Source organism: Trichomycterus rosablanca, chromosome 2, assembly GCF_030014385.1.
Source record: "Trichomycterus rosablanca isolate fTriRos1 chromosome 2, fTriRos1.hap1, whole genome shotgun sequence".
In the NCBI taxonomy this organism is placed as follows: domain Eukaryota; kingdom Metazoa; phylum Chordata; class Actinopteri; order Siluriformes; family Trichomycteridae; genus Trichomycterus; species Trichomycterus rosablanca.
In genome coordinates, this window is record NC_085989.1 from 9,373,601 (window position 1) to 9,393,966 (window position 20,366).

General features: G+C 43.3%; 1 protein-coding gene across 3 annotated transcripts in view; it reads right to left on the reverse strand.

The window, feature by feature from the left end:
* Positions 1–2,158: 2,158 nt before the first annotated feature.
* setdb1a (SET domain bifurcated histone lysine methyltransferase 1a) overlaps positions 2,159–20,366 on the reverse strand; it is a 36,458-nt gene continuing 18,250 nt past the window's right edge. For 2 of the 3 annotated variants that reach the window (XM_063010965.1, XM_063010966.1), the window contains exons 13-21: positions 17,781–18,145; positions 17,577–17,693; positions 17,308–17,477; positions 12,540–12,776; positions 11,073–11,288; positions 7,962–8,060; positions 7,656–7,876; positions 2,635–2,723; positions 2,159–2,542 (exon numbers count right to left, since the gene is read on the reverse strand). In XM_063010965.1, the coding sequence (XP_062867035.1) occupies positions 2,425–2,542; positions 2,635–2,723; positions 7,656–7,876; positions 7,962–8,060; positions 11,073–11,288; positions 12,540–12,776; positions 17,308–17,477; positions 17,577–17,693; positions 17,781–18,145 (1,632 nt within the window). In that variant the 3' untranslated portion in view covers positions 2,159–2,424. The remainder of the gene's footprint in view (positions 2,543–2,634; positions 2,724–7,655; positions 7,877–7,961; positions 8,061–11,072; positions 11,289–12,539; positions 12,777–17,307; positions 17,478–17,576; positions 17,694–17,780; positions 18,146–20,366) is intronic. The other variant, XM_063010967.1, reaches the window with a different exon arrangement.

Here is a 20,366-nt window from a genome sequence, read left to right on the forward strand (position 1 = left end):
GTCTAAAACCAGGTGTTTCAGTTATTTTGTCCAACCTCTGTGTATATATATATATATATATATATATATACAGTGTATCACAAAAGTGAGTACACCCCTCACATTTCTGCAGATATTTAAGTATATCTTTTCATGGGACAACACTGACAAAATGACACTTTGACACAATGAAAAGTAGTCTGTGTGCAGCTTATATAACAGTGTAAATTTATTCTTCCCTCAAAATAACTCAATATACAGCCATTAATGTCTAAACCACCAGCAACAAAAGTGAGTACACCCCTTAGTGAAAGTTCCTGAAGTGTCAATATTTTGTGTGGCCACCATTATTTCCCAGAACTGCCTTAACTCTTCTGGGCATGGAGTTTACCAGAGCTTCACAGGTTGCCACTGGAATGCTTTTCCACTCCTCCATGACGACATCACGGAGCTGGCGGATATTCGAGACTTTGCGCTCCTCCACCTTCCGCTTGAGGATGCCCCAAAGATGTTCTATTGGGTTTAGGTCTGGAGACATGCTTGGCCAGTCCATCACCTTTACCCTCAGCCTCTTCAATAAAGCAGTGGTCGTCTTAGAGGTGTGTTTGGGGTCATTATCATGCTGGAACACTGCCCTGCGACCCAGTTTCCGGAGGGAGGGGATCATGCTCTGCTTCAGTATTTCACAGTACATATTGGAGTTCATGTGTCCCTCAATGAAATGTAACTCCCCAACACCTGCTGCACTCATGCAGCCCCAGACCATGGCATTCCCACAACCATGCTTGACTGTAGGCATGACACACTTATCTTTGTACTCCTCACCTGATTGCCGCCACACATGCTTGAGACCATCTGAACCAAACAAATTAATCTTGGTCTCATCAGACCATAGGACATGGTTCCAGTAATCCATGTCCTTTGTTGACATGTCTTCAGCAAACTGTTTGCGGGCTTTCTTGTGTAGAGACTTCAGAAGAGGCTTCCTTCTGGGGTGACAGCCATGCAGACCAATTTGATGTAGTGTGCGGCGTATGGTCTGAGCACTGACAGGCTGACCCCCCACCTTTTCAATCTCTGCAGCAATGCTGACAGCACTCCTGCGCCTATCTTTCAAAGACAGCAGTTGGATGTGACGCTGAGCACGTGCACTCAGCTTCTTTGAACGACCAACGCGAGGTCTGTTCTGAGTGGACCCTGCTCTTTTAAAATGCTGGATGATCTTGGCCACTGTGCTGCAGCTCAGTTTCAGGGTGTTGGCAATCTTCTTGTAGCCTTGGCCATCTTCATGTAGCGCAACAATTCGTCTTTTAAGATCCTCAGAGAGTTCTTTGCCATGAGGTGCCATGTTGGAACTTTCAGTGACCAGTATGAGAGAGTGTGAGAGCTGTACTACTAAATTGAACACACCTGCTCTCTATGCACACCTGAGACCTAGTAACACTAACGAGTCACATGACATTTTGGAGGGAAAATGACAAGCAGTGCTCAATTTGGACATTTAGGGGTGTAGTCTCTTAGGGGTGTACTCACTTTTGTTGCCGGTGGTTTAGACATTAATGGCTGTATATTGAGTTATTTTGAGGGAAGAATAAATTTACACTGTTATATAAGCTGCACACAGACTACTTTTCATTGTGTCAAAGTGTCATTTTGTCAGTGTTGTCCCATGAAAAGATATATTTAAATATCTGCAGAAATGTGAGGGTTGTACTCACTTTTGTGATACACTGTATATATATATATATATATATATATATGAAGTATCTATCTATCTATGAAGTGTCTGTCTGTCTGTGTCTATTGTAGCATTGGCACTTTTGACTGGCCAGTGACCTCCAAAATTCCCCAGATCTCTATCCAATCAAGCATCTGTGGGATGTTCTTGACAAACAAGTCCAATCCATGGAAGCCCCACCTCACAACTTGGGAGCTTAAAGGATCTGCTGTTAACGTGTTGATATCCGATACCATAAGACACTTTCTTGTGGTCTTGGGGAGTCCATGGCTTTATTTCTTTAATTGGTGCTGTACATTATAGCTCTGGGCCATGCTAGTTATACTGCTACAATACAATTAATCCTTTAACAGTGTATGTCACATAAGGACAAGAGAGTCATTCTGGGTTTAGCCTCTGGCTTTACTCTTTGCTTAAATAAACTTTCTCCAAAATTCCCCATTCATATGAACATTTCGTTTATTGTTTAGTTTTTTTTTATTAAAACACACAACATTCTGTTTAATTAAATGATACATCCTACAAATAACGAGGCTAAAAGAACATTAAAATTCCACTTTTCTACATAAGCATGCTGAGTACAAATTTCAGTACCCAGTAAACAATCCATGAGGAACCTGAATGTCTTCACAACACAGTCTAAAGTATTCTAGAAACAGAGGTCCATTCATGAGGCTGGAGGTTTTGTTTATTTAAGAGGGAGGCACTTAGAGTAACCTTCCTGTGCATTTGGCTGAGCCGCAGCAGCACAGCAACACCTTTCCCTCAACGCTGCCCACTTCGTAGCCGTAGTCCCACGTCAGCTCCGTCCCAGCCCGGATACGCCTAAAAGAAAACAGAATAAGTGGAGATGAACATCTCAAATTAAAAACCAACTGTGATGGTAAGAAGAACAAACAAAAGCTGGAGCCACTTACTTGTTGGTGAAGAATGAAACCCAGGGAAAGCGCATGTCATGTGTGTCCACAAACACATTCTGGACAAACATGTTGGGACTGCAGCTATGCTGAGGACACAGAGTGACGAAGAAAGTTGTGAATTTTTAAATGACAACATTTTTTAAATTTAAATTAAATTATTAAATTTTCTCTCTCTCTCTCTCTCTCTCTATATATACAGTGTATCACAAAAGTGAGTACACCCCTCACATTTCTGCAAATATTTTATTATATCTTTTCATGGGACAACACTATAGAAATAAAACTTGGATATAACTTAGAGTAGTCAGTGTACAACTTGTATAGCAGTGTAGATTTACTGTCTTCTGAAAATAACTCAACACACAGCCATTAATGTCTAAATGGCTGGCAACATAAGTGAGTACACCCTACAGTGAACATGTCCAAATTGTGCCCAAAGTGTCAATATTTTGTGTGACCACCATTATTATCCAGCACTGCCTTAACCCTCCTGGGCATGGAATTCACCAGAGCTGCACAGGTTGCTACTGGAATCCTCTTCCACTCCTCCATGATGACATCACGGAGCTGGTGGATGTTAGACACCTTGAACTACTCCACCTTCCACTTGAGGATGCGCCACAGGTGCTCAATTGGGTTTAGTCCATCACCTTTACCTTCAGCTTCCTCAGCAAGGCAGTTGTCATCTTGGAGGTTGTGTTTGGGGTCGTTATCGTGTTGGAAAACTGCCATGAGGCCCAGTTTTCGAAGGGAGGGGATCATGCTCTGTTTCAGAATGTCACAGTACATGTTGGAATTCATGTTTCCCTCAATGAACTGCAGCTCCCCAGTGCCAGCAACACTCATGCAGCCCAAGACCATGATGCTACCACCACCATGCTTGACTGTAGGCAAGATACAGTTGTCTTGGTACTTCTCACCAGGGTGCCGCCACACATGCTGGACACCATCTGAGCCAAACAAGTTTATCTCTGTCTCGTCAGACCACAGGGCATTCCAGTAATCCATGTTCTTGGACTGCTTGTCTTCAGCAAACTGTTTGCGGGCTTTCTTGTGCGTCAGCTTCCTTCTGGGATGACGACCATGCAGACCGAGTTGATGCAGTGTGCGGCGTATGGTCTGAGCACTGACAGGCTGACCTCCCACGTCTTCAACCTCTGCAGCAATGCTGGCAGCACTCATGTGTCTATTTTTTAAAGCCAACCTCTGGATATGACGCCGAACACGTGGACTCAACTTCTTTGGTCGACCCTGGCGAAGCCTGTTCCGAGTGGAACCTGTCCTGGAAAACCGCTGTATGACCTTGGCCACCATGCTGTAGCTCAGTTTCAGGGTGTTAGCAATGTTCTTATAGTCCAGGCCATCTTTGTGGAGAGCAACAATTCTATTTCTCACATCCTCAGAGAGTTCTTTGCCATGAGGTGCCATGTTGAATATCCAGTGGCCAGTATGAGAGAATTGTACCCAAAACACCAAATTTAACAGCCCTGCTCCCCATTTACACCTGGGACCTTGACACATGACACCAGGGAGGGACAACGACACATTTGGGCACAATTTGGACATGTTCACTGTGGGGTGTACTCACTTATGTTGCCAGCTATTTAGACATTAATGGCTGTGTGTTGAGTTATTTTCAGAAGACAGTAAATCTACACTGCTATACAAGTTGTACACTGACTACTCTAAGTTATATCCAAGTTTCATGTCTATAGTGTTGTCCCATGAAAAGATATAATGAAATATTTGCAGAAATGTGAGGGGTGTACTCACTTTTGTGATACACTGTATATATATATATATATATATTAGGGCTGTCGAAGTCAACGCGATAATAACGCATTAACGCAATCTCAATTTAACGCGATTTAAAAAAATAGTGCCGTTAACGCAAATTCTATTTGGCTTTGCGAGTCATCGGTAGTTCATGTTGAGGCTTGACCGTGCACGGCATCTCTCATTAAGACAGCGTTTCTCAAATGTTACCAAGCGTCGTAGTGATGCACTTGCTTAATAAAGAAATAAATACACGCTATATTCACAAATTGTCGGGAGCAGAACACTTTATTACTTTTTCTGTTACGGTACCGAACAGCGGACAGCTAGAGTCGTTAGCCAAGCATGCTATTCCATGAACTATGGAAGCCCCAAAGGGTCAAAACACACTCACTTCGTGTAGAAACGTCCATCAAACCACTGTCACGATACAAGCACAGAAAAGTCTGTTACAATAACTACGCCTTATCCCACCTAAAGCACCGCTGATCTACAATGTTTGCTGATGGAGACATTTTTACCTACAATCTGACATATATACGAAGTCAAGGGTCTCTGCTGGATAGTATTACTGCCTAGTATGTGAGTGAATAAAACTCCCTTAGTTTTCTCTTGTCCCAGCAGTTTTTAACATAAGTACATTTAGCATAAAATGTGTTCACCATTTTAATGGTAACATTTCACTTAAAAATCCTTGTTTTCTATAACATTTACATAAATTGTTTTTTTTTAATGCGATTAATCGCGATTAACTATATGAAATTCTGAGATTAATCGCGATTAAAATGTTTAATCGTTTGACAGAATCCAAGGAGAGCACGTCGCTGTACACGCCTCTTCCGACACCTGCACAGCTCTCCTCTTCTCGCCCCTGCATTCTGCACAGGAGTCTCTTCCACCAATCAGGGTCCTTACAGAGCCACCCACACATAGTCCGGCCCCCACCCTGCAGATATGGCGGCCAATTAGTATCTGCTGCAGGCACTGTCAATTATGCCCACTAGATGGCACCCAGCCGACCGGAGGCAACACTGAGTTTCGAACCGAGGAGTTCAGAATCTCGTGCTAGTGTTATATCCCACTGCGCCACCTGGGAGCCACGACAACAGTTTTTTAATCCTGGAACTTACTTTGTTGGTCAAGAACAAATTATCTTAAAACATTAAATAGTGAGAAACAGGTTTAGTCAGAATGCATAGACCACTTCTTAGATTGCAGTGGTGCTATCAGCCGGTTGGGTGTCTACACGGACATGATTGGCTAAATGGCTGAAACAGCCTAGCCTTTGGAAAGTACACTAGCACTTGTCAGTGCACTCTCAGTGCCAGTCCCAAGCCCGGATAGAGGATTGTGTCAGAAAGGGCAGCGGGTGCCACCGGTCGGCTGGGCATAATTGACAGTGCCTGCAGCAGATGCTAATTGGCCACCGTATCTGCAGGGTGGGGGCCGGACTATGTGTTTCTTCATACGCTGTATCAGGACCCTGATTAGCGGAAGAGACGCCGGTGCAGAATACAGGGGCGAGAAGAGGAGGGCTGTGCACGTGTCGGAAGAGGTGTGTACAGCGACGTGCTCTCCTCGAATGCAATCTGGTATCTCTCAGCAGCGGAAGACAAATGGAGTGCGCTAGATCGGGAGAAAATGCAGACAGGAGCAGCCAAAAGAAAAATGTCTAACGAAATTATTCTTTTAAATATATAGTCACAAACTCATTCTTTATTTGCAACTGCAACAAATTCCCTAAAAGTTGGGACGGGGCCTGTTTACAGCTGCGTTACATCACTTGCATCACCTACAACACAAACATCTGTAGCACTGTTCCATCACCTTTCCTATTAATTACACTTTTTAATCTTTTGGAAATTGATTGCATTTTTGCAAGTGGAATTGTTGCACATTTTGACTGATACAGAATTTCAGCTGCTCAACAGTCAGTGGTCATCTTAGTCTAATTCTCCTCCTCATGATGTGCGATAGGTTTTAATCAGAAGACATATCTGGACTGCAGGCAGGCCTGTCAAGCATATGCACTCTAACTACTAGGGCACTATTTTGTAGTGCATGCAGAATGAGGCCTGGCATTCTCTCACTGAAGTAAAGATGGACATCCTGAGAAAAGACGACACCCTGACGGCAACAAGTGTCTCTCTATAGTCCCAATATATGCCTTGACTTTGCATCTTTCACTGATAAAAGTCTGGACGGTCTTGAAAACTCGACATCAGCTTTTCAAGTGTCAAACTATAAAGTGCTTAGGCTCAGAAACTTCAGTGCCATTTGTGCTTAGAATTTTGCTTTACATAATAGTTTCAGGTTTCACTCGATGCGGTGACGGACAGCGTTATGCGCCAACGTTTTTTAAAGTCTCCTAAGCCCATGTGGCTAAATTTATAAAATTAGCATGATAATTTTGCATGCAATGCAGTCTGAAAACTCAACGGTCATGCAAACTTAACATTGGTTTCTGGTCTTTCCCTACACAGATTAGATTTCATTGGGTTGGCTAACAGTATTATGAACGATAGATGGTTAAAACATAATTAATTGAAAACTTGAGCTGATTTACACTAACCCGGCATAACATTATGACCACTGACGGGTGAAGTGAATAACACTGATTATCTCTTCATCACGGCACCTGTTATTAGGCAGCAGGTGAACATTTTATCCTCAAAGTTGATGTTAGAAGCAGGAAAAATGAACAAGCGTGAGGATTTGAGCGAGTTTAACAAGGGCCAAATTGTGATGGCTGGACGACTGGGTCAGAGCATCTCCAAAACTGCAGCTGCAGTGGTCAGTATCTATCAAAAGTGGTCCAAGGAAGGAACAGTGGTAAACCGGCGACAGGGTCATGGGCGGCCAAGACTCATTGATGCACGTGGGGAGCGATCCAACAGACGAGCTACTGTAGCTCAAATTGCTGAGGAAGTTAATGCTGGTTCTGATAGAAAGGTGTCAGAATACACAGTGCATCACAGTTTGTTGAGTATGGGGCTGCGTAGTCGCAGACCAGTCAGTTGGGAAGGTGGTCATAATGTTATGCCTGATCGGTGTATTTTAAATAACTGACTGCTTACAAAAACTAAGCTTTTATTGGATCCTCCTTTTAACTGATTGATTGACTGACCACTATATTCATTCCCAACAGGAGATTGCAATTTTATACCCAATCAAGATTTCCTAACCTATTATACAATTACACAGTACATTACTGTTCCACTATGTACAGTGAGTTTTCTTACATTTATGTATCGTGCCAGGTTGCCCTCCTGCTTAGCATCAACAAGATAGCAGCCCTTCTCTCCATCGAACAGGCTCCGTGTACACTTCCTACTTTGCACCGTCTTTGTTGTCGGAACTGGTTCCGTGGTCACTACTAGTGGCTTCACCCTCCTGTGGCTAGATTTGATGGCAAAAGCACGTGTGGACTTTTTGGCAAAACCCATCATAGAGTCGCCCGGTCCTAAAAACACATTAATAAAGAGTAAATCATTCTGGCAGCTTAAAAATACAGTAAAGAAATCAAAGTAAATACGATTAAGACAAACCTTCTTTCCTCATCTGTTTGGCGACAGAGGCAGTAACCTCTGTTTGTTCCTCTGAAATTTTAGAAGGTTTCTGGACATCGTTCAGCAACTTGTCATCAACTATCAGCAAAAATAAAAAAGTATGGTATATATGAATTTGAATATCATACATATTTGTGTTATAAATGTATTATAGTTTATATTTATATGTATATATAATGCTATATCCAGTATATAGTGTTTATAAATACATACAGTGTATCACAAAAGTGAGTACACCCCTCACATTTCTGCAGATATTTAAGTATATCTTTTCATGGGACAACACTGACAAAATGACACTTTGACACAATGAAAAGTAGTCTGTGTGCAGCTTATATAACAGTGTAAATTTATTCTTCCCTCAAAATAACTCAATATACAGCCATTAATGTCTAAACCACCGGCAACAAAAGTGAGTACACCCCTTAGTGAAAGTTCCTGAAGTGTCAATATTTTGTGTGGCCACCATTATTTCCCAGAACTGCCTTAACTTTCCTGGGCATGGAGTTTACCAGAGCTTCACAGGTTGCCACTGGAATGCTTTTCCACTCCTCCATGACGACATCACGGAGCTGGCGGATATTCGAGACTTTGCGCTCCTCCACCTTCCGCTTGAGGATGCCCCAAAGATGTTCTATTGGGTTTAGGTCTGGAGACATGCTTGGCCAGTCCATCACCTTTACCCTCAGCCTCTTCAATAAAGCAGTGGTCGTCTTGGAGGTGTGTTTGGGGTCATTATCATGCTGGAACACTGCCCTGCGACCCAGTTTCCGGAGGGAGGGTATCATGCTCTGCTTCAGTATTTCACAGTACATATTGGAGTTCATGCGTCCCTCAATGAAATGTAACTCCCCAACACCTGCTGCACTCATGCAGCCCCAGACCATGGCATTCCCACCACCATGCTTGACTGTAGGCATGACACACTTATCTTTGTACTCCTCACCTGATTGCTGCCACACATGCTTGAGAACATCTGAACCAAACAAATTGATCTTGGTCTCATCAGACCATAGGACATGGTTCCAGTAATCCATGTCCTTTGTTGACATGTCTTCAGCAAACTGTTTGTGGGCTTTCTTGTGTAGAGACTTCAGAAGAGGCTTCCTTCTGGGGTGACAGCCATGCAGACCAATTTGATGTAGTGTGCGGCGTATGGTCTGAGCACTGACAGGCTGACCCCCCACCTTTTCAATCTCTGCAGCAATGCTGACAGCACTCCTGCGCCTATCTTTCAAAGACAGCAGTTGGATGTGACGCTGAGCACGTGCACTCAGCTTCTTTGGACGACCAACGCGAGGTCTGTTCTGAGTGGACCCTGCTCTTTTAAAACGCTGGATGATCTTGGCCACTGTGCTGCAGCTCAGTTTCAGGGTGTTGGCAATCTTCTTGTAGCCTTGGCCATCTTCATGTAGCGCAACAATTCGTCTTTTAAGATCCTCAGAGAGTTCTTTGCCATGAGGTGCCATGTTGGAACTTTCAGTGACCAGTATGAGAGAGTGTGAGAGCTGTACTACTAAATTGAACACACCTGCTCCCTATGCACACCTGAGACCTAGTAACACTAACAAATCACATGACATTTTGGAGGGAAAATGACAAGCAGTGCTCAATTTGGACATTTAGGGGTGTAGTCTCTTAGGGGTGTACTCACTTTTGTTGCCGGTGGTTTAGACATTAATGGCTGTATATTGAGTTATTTTGAGGGAAGAATAAATTTACTCTGTTATATAAGCTGCACACAGACTACTTTTCATTGTGTCAAAGTGTCATTTTGTCAGTGTTGTCCCATGAAAAGATATACTTAAATATCTGCAGAAATGTGAGGGGTGTACTCACTTTTGTGATACACTGTATATAATGCTATAAATACATACAGGTATATACACCGATCAGGCCACCTTACACATGACCACCTGCCTAATATTGTGTTGGTCCCCCTTTTGCTGCCAAAACAGCCCAGACCCATCGAGGCATGGACTCCACTAGACCCCTGAAGGTGTGCTGTGTTACCTGGCACCAAGATATTAGCAGCAGATCCTTCAACTCCTGTAAGTTGCGACTTGTTTGTCAAACTGACAAATGTTTTGATGCTCGATTGGATTGAGATCTGGGGAATTTGGAGGCCAAGTCAACACCTCAAACCATTCCTGAAGCATTTTTGCTTTGTGGCAGGGAGCATCATCCTGCTGAAAGAGGCCACAGCCATCAGGGAATACAGTTTCCATGTAAGGGTGTACATGGTCTGCAACAATGCTTAGGTAGGTGGTACGTGTCAAAGTAACATCCACATGGATGGAAGGACCCAAGGTTTCCCAGCAGAACATTGCAACAATCACACTGCCTCTGCCGGCTTGCCTTCTTCCCCTTCTTCCCTGATGTCATGTGTTCCCCAGGTAAGCGACGCACACGCACCCGACCATCCACATGTAAAAGAAAACGTGATTCATCAGACCAGGCCACCTTCTTCCATTGCTCCATGGTCCAGTTCCGATGCTCACGTGCCCATTGTTGGTCCTTTTGGTGGTGGACAGGGGTCAGCATGGGCACCCTGACTGGTCTGCGGCTATGCAGCCCCAAACACAACAAACTGTGATGCACTGTGTATTCTGACACCTTTCTATCAGAACCAGCATTAACTTCTTCAGCAATTTGAGCTACAGTAGCTCGTCTGTTCGGACCACACAGGCCAGCCTTTACTCCAGACGTGCATCAATGAGCCTTGGCCGGCCATGACCCTGTCGCCGGTTTACCACTGTTCCTTCCTTGGACCACTTTTGATAGATACTGAACACTGCAGACCGGGAACACCCCACAAGAGCTGCAGTTTTGGAGATGCTCTGACCCAGTCGTCTAGACATCACAATTTGGCCCTTGTCAAACTCACTCAAATCCTCACGCTTGTTCATTTTTCCTGCTTCTAACATCAACGTTGAGGATAAAATGTTCACTTGCTGCCTAATGTATCCCACCTACTAACAGGTGCAGTGATGATGAGATAATCAGTGTTATTCACTTCACCTGTCAGTGGTCATAATGTTATGCCTCGTCAGTGTATATTATGCTTCTACAAAAGACATGGCATCTCACCGTCAAGGACCTTAGCATTCCTCCGTGTGGTGTAGCTTTTTCTGCAGTCACTGTTTGACAACCATGCCTTAGCATCATCTGAGCTTATCTTATAATCCTCGTCATCTAAGTCCATCGAAGAATCTTCAGAATCTTCATCTTCGTCCCCAAATTTTCTCTTCCTTTTACCACTGTTCTTATTTTCTTCACGCGTCTTTTGGTTTGGCTCTTCCTTTTCTAAGATGGAAAGTTTACAAGTAGGTATGTGTATATATAGACAAACGTTTATACATACATACACACAGTCAAGCCAGAATGTTTGCTGCCCTCGCTCTGATTTTCCATCCTTTATTCCCCTCCCACCTACAACTTACACACTTGTCCAGTTCCAGACCCCCACAGGACCACTACAGAGCAGGTATTATTTAGGTGGTGGATCATTCTCAGCACTGAAGTGACACTGACATGGTGGTGGTGTGTTAGTGTGTGTTGTGCTGGTATGAGTGAATCAGACAGCAGCGCTGATGGAGTTTTTAAATACCGTGTCCACTCACTGTCCACTCTATTAGACACTCCTACCTAGTTGATCCACCTTGTAGATGTAAAGTCAGAGACGATCGCTCATCTATTGCTGCTGTTTGAGTTGGTCATCTTCTAGACCGTCATCAGTGGTCACAGGACTCTGCCCATAGAGTGCTGTTGGCTGGATATATTTTCGGTTGGTGGACTATTCTCAGTCCAGCAGGGACGCTGCTGTGTCTGATCCACTCATACCAGCACAACACACACTAACACACCACCACCATGTAAGTGTCACTGCAGTGCTGAGAATGATCCACCACCTAAATAATACCTGCTCTGTGGTGGTCCTGTGGGGGTCCTGACCATTGAAGAACAGCATGAAAGGGGGCTAACAAAGCATGCAGAGAAACAGATGGACTACAGTCAGTAATTGTAGAACTACAAAGTCCTTTTATATGGTAAGTGGAGCTGATAAAATGGACAGTGTGTGTAGAAACAAGGAGGTGGTTTTAATGTTATGGCTGATCAGTGTATGTATATATGACAAAAACAGCCAGTCTTTTTCTTCTCCTTCGACATACATGAAGCCATTTGGCTCTCCTTTTTACCAGCCAGCAGCTGATTCCCTTAGGAATCCATAAGATGCAAGTAGGTACTGCTGCAAGTAGGTTAGGTAGCACCTGACCAGGTCAAAGACACCACTGAGACTGGATCCCAGACCTCAGCAGTGCTAGGCTGGGGTATTAGACTGCTACACCACCCAAGCAACCACAAAATCATCGTTTAAGGCAGTGGTTTTCAAACTGAGGTACTTATACCACTGGTGGTATTTTAGGTGGCCCCGGGTGGTAGTGCAAATAGCTACATTCAACTACAGGTTAAAAGCATCCCTATAAGTGCCTGTAAGTAAACTATTGTGCTGACTGTGTTTGTGTGCTGACTGTGGTTTTATGTTTGCTGCAGTACCTTCACCACTGCTGGAGCTAGCGTCCAACTGGAACATGCCATGTTTCTTTAATGCCCCTGTTGTCATTGTTACGCAAGTCTTCTTCTCGCTCTCTTCGTCTATTTCAGAGCAATAAGCTTCACTCTCGTAACCTTCTTTCAGTTTCTCCACTCCCTCGATGTAGTCCAGGTTGGCCAGATACTCGTTGCCAGATGTTGCTACTTTTGCACTAATCATCTCATCAGTGACTATCTTGCCTATGAAAAAAACAGCGGGAAGGTTAGCATGAATAGCTGAGGGCTGGTTTTGACTGGTTAACCTTTCTAACAGTGCAATAAATGAAAAAGGATGCTGTGTCTAAAATTGTTGCACCTCTGTATCAATGTATTTATTACATTCACAGGTTATGACTGTATGATTTGAGCTGCATTTCTAAAAGACTATACATACAGCGGTGTTAAAAAAAAATCGCAGTCCAACATTAGCAAAAAAATTAGTAATGAAAACAAAACAAACCCAACAATTAACACATGCATGCCACTCATTCTGAGTAATCGAAGCATTGATTGAAAGGGGCTTGTTCAAAATAATAGCAGTGAGGAGTTCAATTGGTGAAGTCATTCATTCTGCAGAAGAACGGGTGTCAATTTTGGCCCTTATTTAATTTAGGAGGGTGGCAAATGTTGCACAGCTTGGTCATAGTGCATTTCCTTCTGAAATACTGGGTAAAATGGGTTGTTTCAGACATCGTTTTGCAGCAAATTATAGGCTGCTCATCTAAAATGATCTCAAATGCCTTAAAGTGACAACCAAAACCTGAAAGACGCAGAAGGAAGTGTGGAACTACTGTTCGATTGGATCAAAGAATAGCCAAAATGGCAAAGGTTCAGCCAATAATCACCACCAGAAAGATCAAGGAACATCTGAAGTTACCAGTGAGTACAGAAGATGATTAAGTGAAGCCAATTTACCAGCAAGAACTCCTTGCAAAGTCCCGTTGTTAAGAAAAAGACGTCCTGAATGGGTTAAAATTTGCCAAGGAACACATTGACTGGTCCAAAGAGAAATGGCTCAACATTTTGTGGACTGATGAAAGCAAAATTGTTCTTTTTGGGTCTAGTGGCCGTAGACAGTATGTCAGACGACCCCTGAGCACTGAATTCAAGCCAAAGTTCACTGTGAAGACAGTAAAGCATGGTGGTACAAAACTATGATATGAGGATGTTTTTCATACCATGGTGTTACGTCTATTTATCACATACGAGGGATCATGGATCAGTTTAAATATATCATAATACTTGAGGAGATCATGTTGCCCTATGTCGAAGAAGAAATGTCCTTAAAATGGGTGTTTCAACATGACAATGACCCAAAACATCTTGGTTACAGACAAACAAGATTGAGGTAATAGAGTGGCCAGAACAATCCCCTGACTTCAATCCCATAGAGAACTTGTGTTCTGATATCTGAAACACGTTTTTTTTTGGCAAAACCCAAAATAGCAGAAGAACTGTGGAATGTCATCTAATCATCCTGGACTGGAATACCTGTTCAGAGGTGCCAGAAGTTGGTCGACTCCATGCAACACAGATCTCAGAAACAATTGTTCTGCCACTAAATATTAGTTCAGTAATTTAAAGTGAAACCTCAAACATTTTCAGTTTATAGATACATTTTATGAGTTTTTAAAGAAAAATGCTGGCACTGCTATTTTTTTGAACAGCCTAATATTCCTTTCCAATTTCCTCAACTTTCTATAAAGGATTAACACAAACTGGCAAAATTTTGTTAATGTTTTGTTTTAGAATTGAAAGTGTAGTATTTTCAGTGCATTTGTATTTATGGAAATAAAAGTTATTATAATGATTTTGCGCTTTATTCACTTTTTTAAAATCTCTGCTATTTTTTTGAACACTACTGTACATTTAATAACCTGTTAACTCGGGTTCAAATTTCTTAAAATCCTGGAATTTACACATCACTAAATGCAGTTTACTTGTGCCAAGGTCAGAAAACAATTATTATTTGGCATGACAGGGAATTTTCCATTTCCTAGTCGTCAATAATTTATGCCATTTCCCCGCTTTTTTTCTTCCAATTTAATCTTTTCAAATTCCTTAATCCAATCCCTCTGCCACATGCACCACCCCTGCCTAGCAGAGCCACAGACTGGCAATCGCCCCTCCCACACGTGAAGTCGGCCACTGCTTCTTTTTCACCAGCCAGCGGTGGATTTCAACAACATACCCCATACAAAGAGTCCCACTATGCCCCATCTTTTCTACCATTTGTGCCAGCGCTTAACCCATTCAGACAGCCGGTCATTTCAGACAGCACCGTTTAAGCCTCCACATTGCAGAGCTAACGTCCATTAAGACCGTCGTTAGCACTTTTCCACCAAAAGAACTCTGGTTCTGGAATAGGTTCCGTTCAGGCTTCTTCGAACCTTGGTGCTTTTTAGAGAACCGGCATGCGTCATCAACAGTGGGCGTTGCGCAATGAAAGTAAATAGTAGTAACATGGTAATGGAGCCCGTAGATTACCTGTGAGCATTTGTGCTGTTAGTTTTAATGCAAAAAGCATCGATCAACTATTGGTGATAAAAAGACGTAGAAAGTTGCTGTAAAATAAGTTGTTGGTTTCTCTAGTGCATTCACATAAGAAGCATTTTTGCGCTTTGCTCACCGCAACCCTTGGCGCAGATTGGTGCCTTGCTCTGCGCTCGGGGTGCTAATAAACGCTAAGAATTGGTTTTACCAGGAGTAACGTAAAAAGGCTTAATGCAAAAAAGCTTAACGTGGCTTAATGTCTTGAAAACACGCTAGCACACCAGAGCTGGGATTTTGAATACATTGTATCGAATCTCAGCTCTGCCATCCGGCTGGGCAGCTATTTGAACAATGGGATGGGAAAGCCGGACCAGGGTTCCTCATAACTGGTGCAATTACGACCTCGGCTGGCTGATTGATGGCGCCTGCATAGAGCTGGGGAATAATGCTGATCAGGGAGGGTGTGGCTCTACGTGCACAGAGCTGGTCCACATATGAACTCCCCTTGTGCATTTGAAAAGAGGCAGTCGGTACTGATCATGTGTCAGTTACGAAGCTGTGATCTGTGTTAAGTATTACTGGTTATAAATGCTCTGTACTGCTGAAGTTCCTTGGCCGTTGTTTTTGTACAATAAGCCACGTTAAGCTTTTTTTTTTTTTTTAAGCTTTGTTCGTACCGCCTAGAACACTTTTACCACGTCATAAACAGTTAATCTCATTGAAGGCGCTTTGAAGATATCAGCGATAAACTGGCTCAAAATCAATCAGGTGAGCTTTAGAAGATGGAAGCGTAGCGCCAAGCTAAACAGGGAAACAATGGCACAGTAGGTTCTCATGTAAAAGCACCCAAACCTCTCCAACTTGACACACCCACCAGGGCTCTAGACTAACTTTTTGCACTGGTGCGCCTAACTTTTTTTCCTAGGTGCACCAGCACAAAAGTTAGGTGCACACAAATCTTCGACCACATCGCATTCAACACCTCAGTTTTACAGGTTCACTTTTTTTTTTTTTTTTTAATCGCTGTCCATATAGGCAATATTGACTTGTGAATGATTAACTAACAATCTGGTCAATATAAAGTACTTTATTTGAAGCACAATTCTACAAGAAAGGTAACTTATTGAAAAAATGTTGGTGCTTAAAGTGCTGAGCTGAAATTTAAACTCAAGATAAATGAAATAAAAAGAAAAACTAAATTAAAGGTGCAAGGTGTTTTGAGGGCTTCAAACTGCACATCTCATTTAATGATAAGAATATCACATATGGTTAATGCAGGTTAACGAGACGCATATTATTGACATAGGCTACATGACATGATTACATTTTGAGTCAGTTTGCCGCTTATATTTTTTAAAGTTCCTTAAAAAAAAGATGAACTGTGTGATATGAGGTGGTAAAAGTGACCCGGACAGAACGAACAACGTTTAACGTGAAATATAAACAGCACACGTGAAGTAAATCCAGCTAAACACAGATCCGTTAGACTGGATTTGATGGTTATTTCACACAGATGTTTGTTTGTATCGTGGAACTTTAATGGTGTTTTATCTATCGAGTCAAGCGCTGAGCAAATCGGTTATTTACGCCGAGAGTCGCGGTGAAAGCGAAGCGCAAAACTCTTCTCACGTCAATGAATTAAAGAAAACAACAACTGAGACAAACACGTCACGTCTTCTTATCACCGATATTTGATTGATGTTTGTACATAAAAACCAACATCTGTAACAGCAGCACAGATGCTCACACATATTCTACACACTCCGCCATGTTATTACTACTCTTAGCTTCCGCTGTGTAACGCCCACCGTTGAAGACGCTGGTCCCGCCCTTCACTATCTCTGATTGGTTTAGACATATAGATATGATTAGATTATGGGCCTAATGTGTGTCTGTTGTTGCACCGGAGACTTTCAGTGTCACAGAGACTTTTTTCCCCCTCGAACGGCTGGTCGCACCGGGGCGACCTCAGATTTTTTTCAGTCGCACCATTGAGAAATTGGTCGCACTCTAGAGCCCTGCCCACAGATGACATCACGATTCTTTGGTGCCAGCTGCGAACGCAAGTTTGCAGTCTGGAACCTCTTTTGATTGCTGAAAACACGCTGAACCGGCCCAAAAGTTTGTAAACCAGAATGGAGCCTGTTCCGCATCGGCATGGAAAAGGGGTACCTGAGCACCCACCTGGACATCAAATGTATTTAGGTTAGGGTTACTGATCATATGTATGGTATCATACCAGTAAAAGTGCACACGAACGTTCCCTTGGAGATGTCGTCCAGGCAGCGGATGCCCCAGCCTTTGTGCTGAGTCATGAAGACCTCAAAGCGCAGTTGAAGGCCGTGCTGCACCAGCCTGTTGCCGCACAGCAACGGGTCACAGCGGCACAGAGGGTTGCATTCATACACCCTGAAGCAGCGTAGAGAGGATAAAGAAGCAAACTTAATCAACAGTTTGACTGGTGGACTAATTTCCAGTAAGAGCAGAGCATATTTACAGGATGCTTACCCAGTAGGTACGTATCTGGGCAGTCGCTTGTGCGTGTATCCAGCAGTTACGTCCACAGGGCCACCGGTGAACAACGACGTAGCATCTATGGTTAACTGGTGACAGGCGCACTTCGACCTGCAATGCATACAGATTTATGAGAAGCCTGTTAATTCAACTAAACCATAAAAACTTGTCAGTACAGGTCTAAACATTCAAACCCACCTATCACGACAGCCATCGGTACAGTCACACCCCACCATGAAGTCAAGGTTTGTGTTGACGAAGATTCCCGGCGCAGGCTGTCTGCGTGTGATGTAGGTCAGAGGGTCGGGACGGGTAGAGTCCACCTCATTAACACAGGGTACAGGTATCGTTTCCTTTCCTTCTGAAATGTCTGGCAGGTACAGTTGGGGCTGGCTGGTCATGGAGGAAGGGATTATGGCCCGTTTGACCAGCACGAAAGGGTCCAGGCAGAACATGTCCAGGAACAGGAAGTCACAGCGCGACTCGAACAGGAAATCCTGCACCTCCTCCATCTCGCACATGCTCCGACCACACGGAGAACGGTAGAAGACGTGAAAAGACACCTGGGAGAGCGAGAGGTCAGTGAGATAAGGATAGTGTGAGGACACGTCACGGAACTAAATGTCATTTAATTGAGGAAAAAAAGGGCTGCAAACGAATAAAGCTGCTGACACTCACTACACCCACTTCAAAGATAACTACTATGACCTTACGTCTACACATGCAGTGATGAGTTTGGGTCTTGTCTCATTTTACACTTCAATGTATACTACTCATTTGTAATGGGAGACAGGTCTGGACTTTAAGCAGTCCACCATCATGTCTCAAAAAAACAAATGCCTATTATAATTGGTTATTACGATCAAACTTCACAAAGCTAGCTTTACTAAAAATGAAGGGACCTCCGGCCTCATTAATATGCTGTTACCTTCTTTCTATTTATTTACGCATTTTCTCCCGATTTTTTAGCGTAGTCGACCTGTCTTCCGCTGCTGGGGATCCCTGATTGCATTCAAGGAAAGTATGTTGCTGCTCACGCCTCCTCCGACCCGTGCGCAGTCCTAGCGGAACCCTTCTTTACTCTCGTGCTTCTGCACAGGTGCCTCGTCTGCTAACCAGGGTGCTTGCATAGCATTTGAACACCCCACCCACATAGTCCGGTCATCCCGCCCTAGCAGACACGGTGGCCAATTAGTGTCTGCTGCAGGCACTGCCTATACTGGATGGCGCCCTGCCGACTGCTGGCAACGCCGAGTTTCCAACCGAGGAGTTCAGAATCTCGGCTCTGGTGTGCTAGCGGAATATCCCACTGCGCCACCTGGGTGCCCTGCTATTTTTTTTTTAATGATCTACTCTACAGAAGATAAACTTTAGAGTGGCATTTGTCAAGCACAGGGATAGCCAAACTACGGCCCACGGCTTGCAAGGTATTTTTGGCCCCCTATAAAGCAGGTTTTAAAAACTGTTTGAACTTTGAGTGTCGCCTTCAAGCTAGTTAGTTGTATTTGCCAACATAGCACATATTTGGCTACATCAATGGCATATATTTGTTAATACGTTGCTTCTGTGTTTTATGTTTAGATGGATTGAGTCACACCCTAAAGCCTATAGACTTTTAATCAAGGAAAAGTTGTAAAGCTGTGTCAGAGCCCAACAAGCGTTATGATAAACAGAAACTCAGCTTGCGTGTCTGTTCATCACTATATCCGTTTCTACATCGACAGGTCTGATTTCATCGACAAATACTGGATGCTATAGGCAAGAACATCACACCAGGACAGGACAGAGTGCCAATCCATCGCAGTTGTGTCTGTATAGACTCCTGGCTAGCCAATAGTGTCGCTGGAATTTGAACATGGGTCTCAGAGGTGGCACGCTTGCATAATAGACCACTGAACCACACAAATCCCCCTCCTAACTTTTAAATTATGATAACTAAAATTAACTTTATCCACAATATAAAACATGTGCTAAATACATACTACTGTACTAAAGAGTATGTCTGGTTAATACACATCATACAGTATGCATTAGGGAGAAGGCTGTATCACATCTCACTTTTCTTATAAGTTATTTGCATTAACCAATTTCCAGAATTACATTTGCATTCCTATTTTAGTCGGCTGCCAACTTGGGGCAACTTCAATGCCCCAAGCAAGTATTTCCAGTCATACAGGAACCATCTATTTGAATATGGAGAAATCATTAAACTTGAACCTGAAGATGACTTTTTGAATAAGTTGCTTCCACATGTTTGCCTTACATAGGTTAAAACACGATGGCTTCTATTGTACACTCTCTCTAGTGTAGTACATGAATAGTATAAAGTCCCTTAAGATAAATTCTGCCAGCTAGGTTTATCAGCTAAAGAGCAAACTACTTTAATTACCGTTTCCACCAATGACAGCTGAAATATATACACTGATCAACCATAACATTAAACCACCTCCTTATTTCTACACTCACTGTCCATTTTAGTTCCTATGTAGTTCTACAATTACTGACTGTAGTCCATCTGTTTCTCTGCCCCCTTTCATGCTGTTCTTCAATGGTCAGGACTCTCCCAGGACCACTACAGAGTAGGTATTATTTGGGTGGTGGATCATTCTCAGCACTGCAGTGACACTGACATGGTGGTGGTGTGTTGGTGTGTGTTGTGCTGGTATGAGTGGATAAGACACAGCAGCGATCCAGGAGTTTTTAAATAATTCACCGTCACTGCTGGACTGAGAATAGTCCACCAACCAAAAAAATATCCAGCCAACTGCGCCCCGCGGGCAGCGT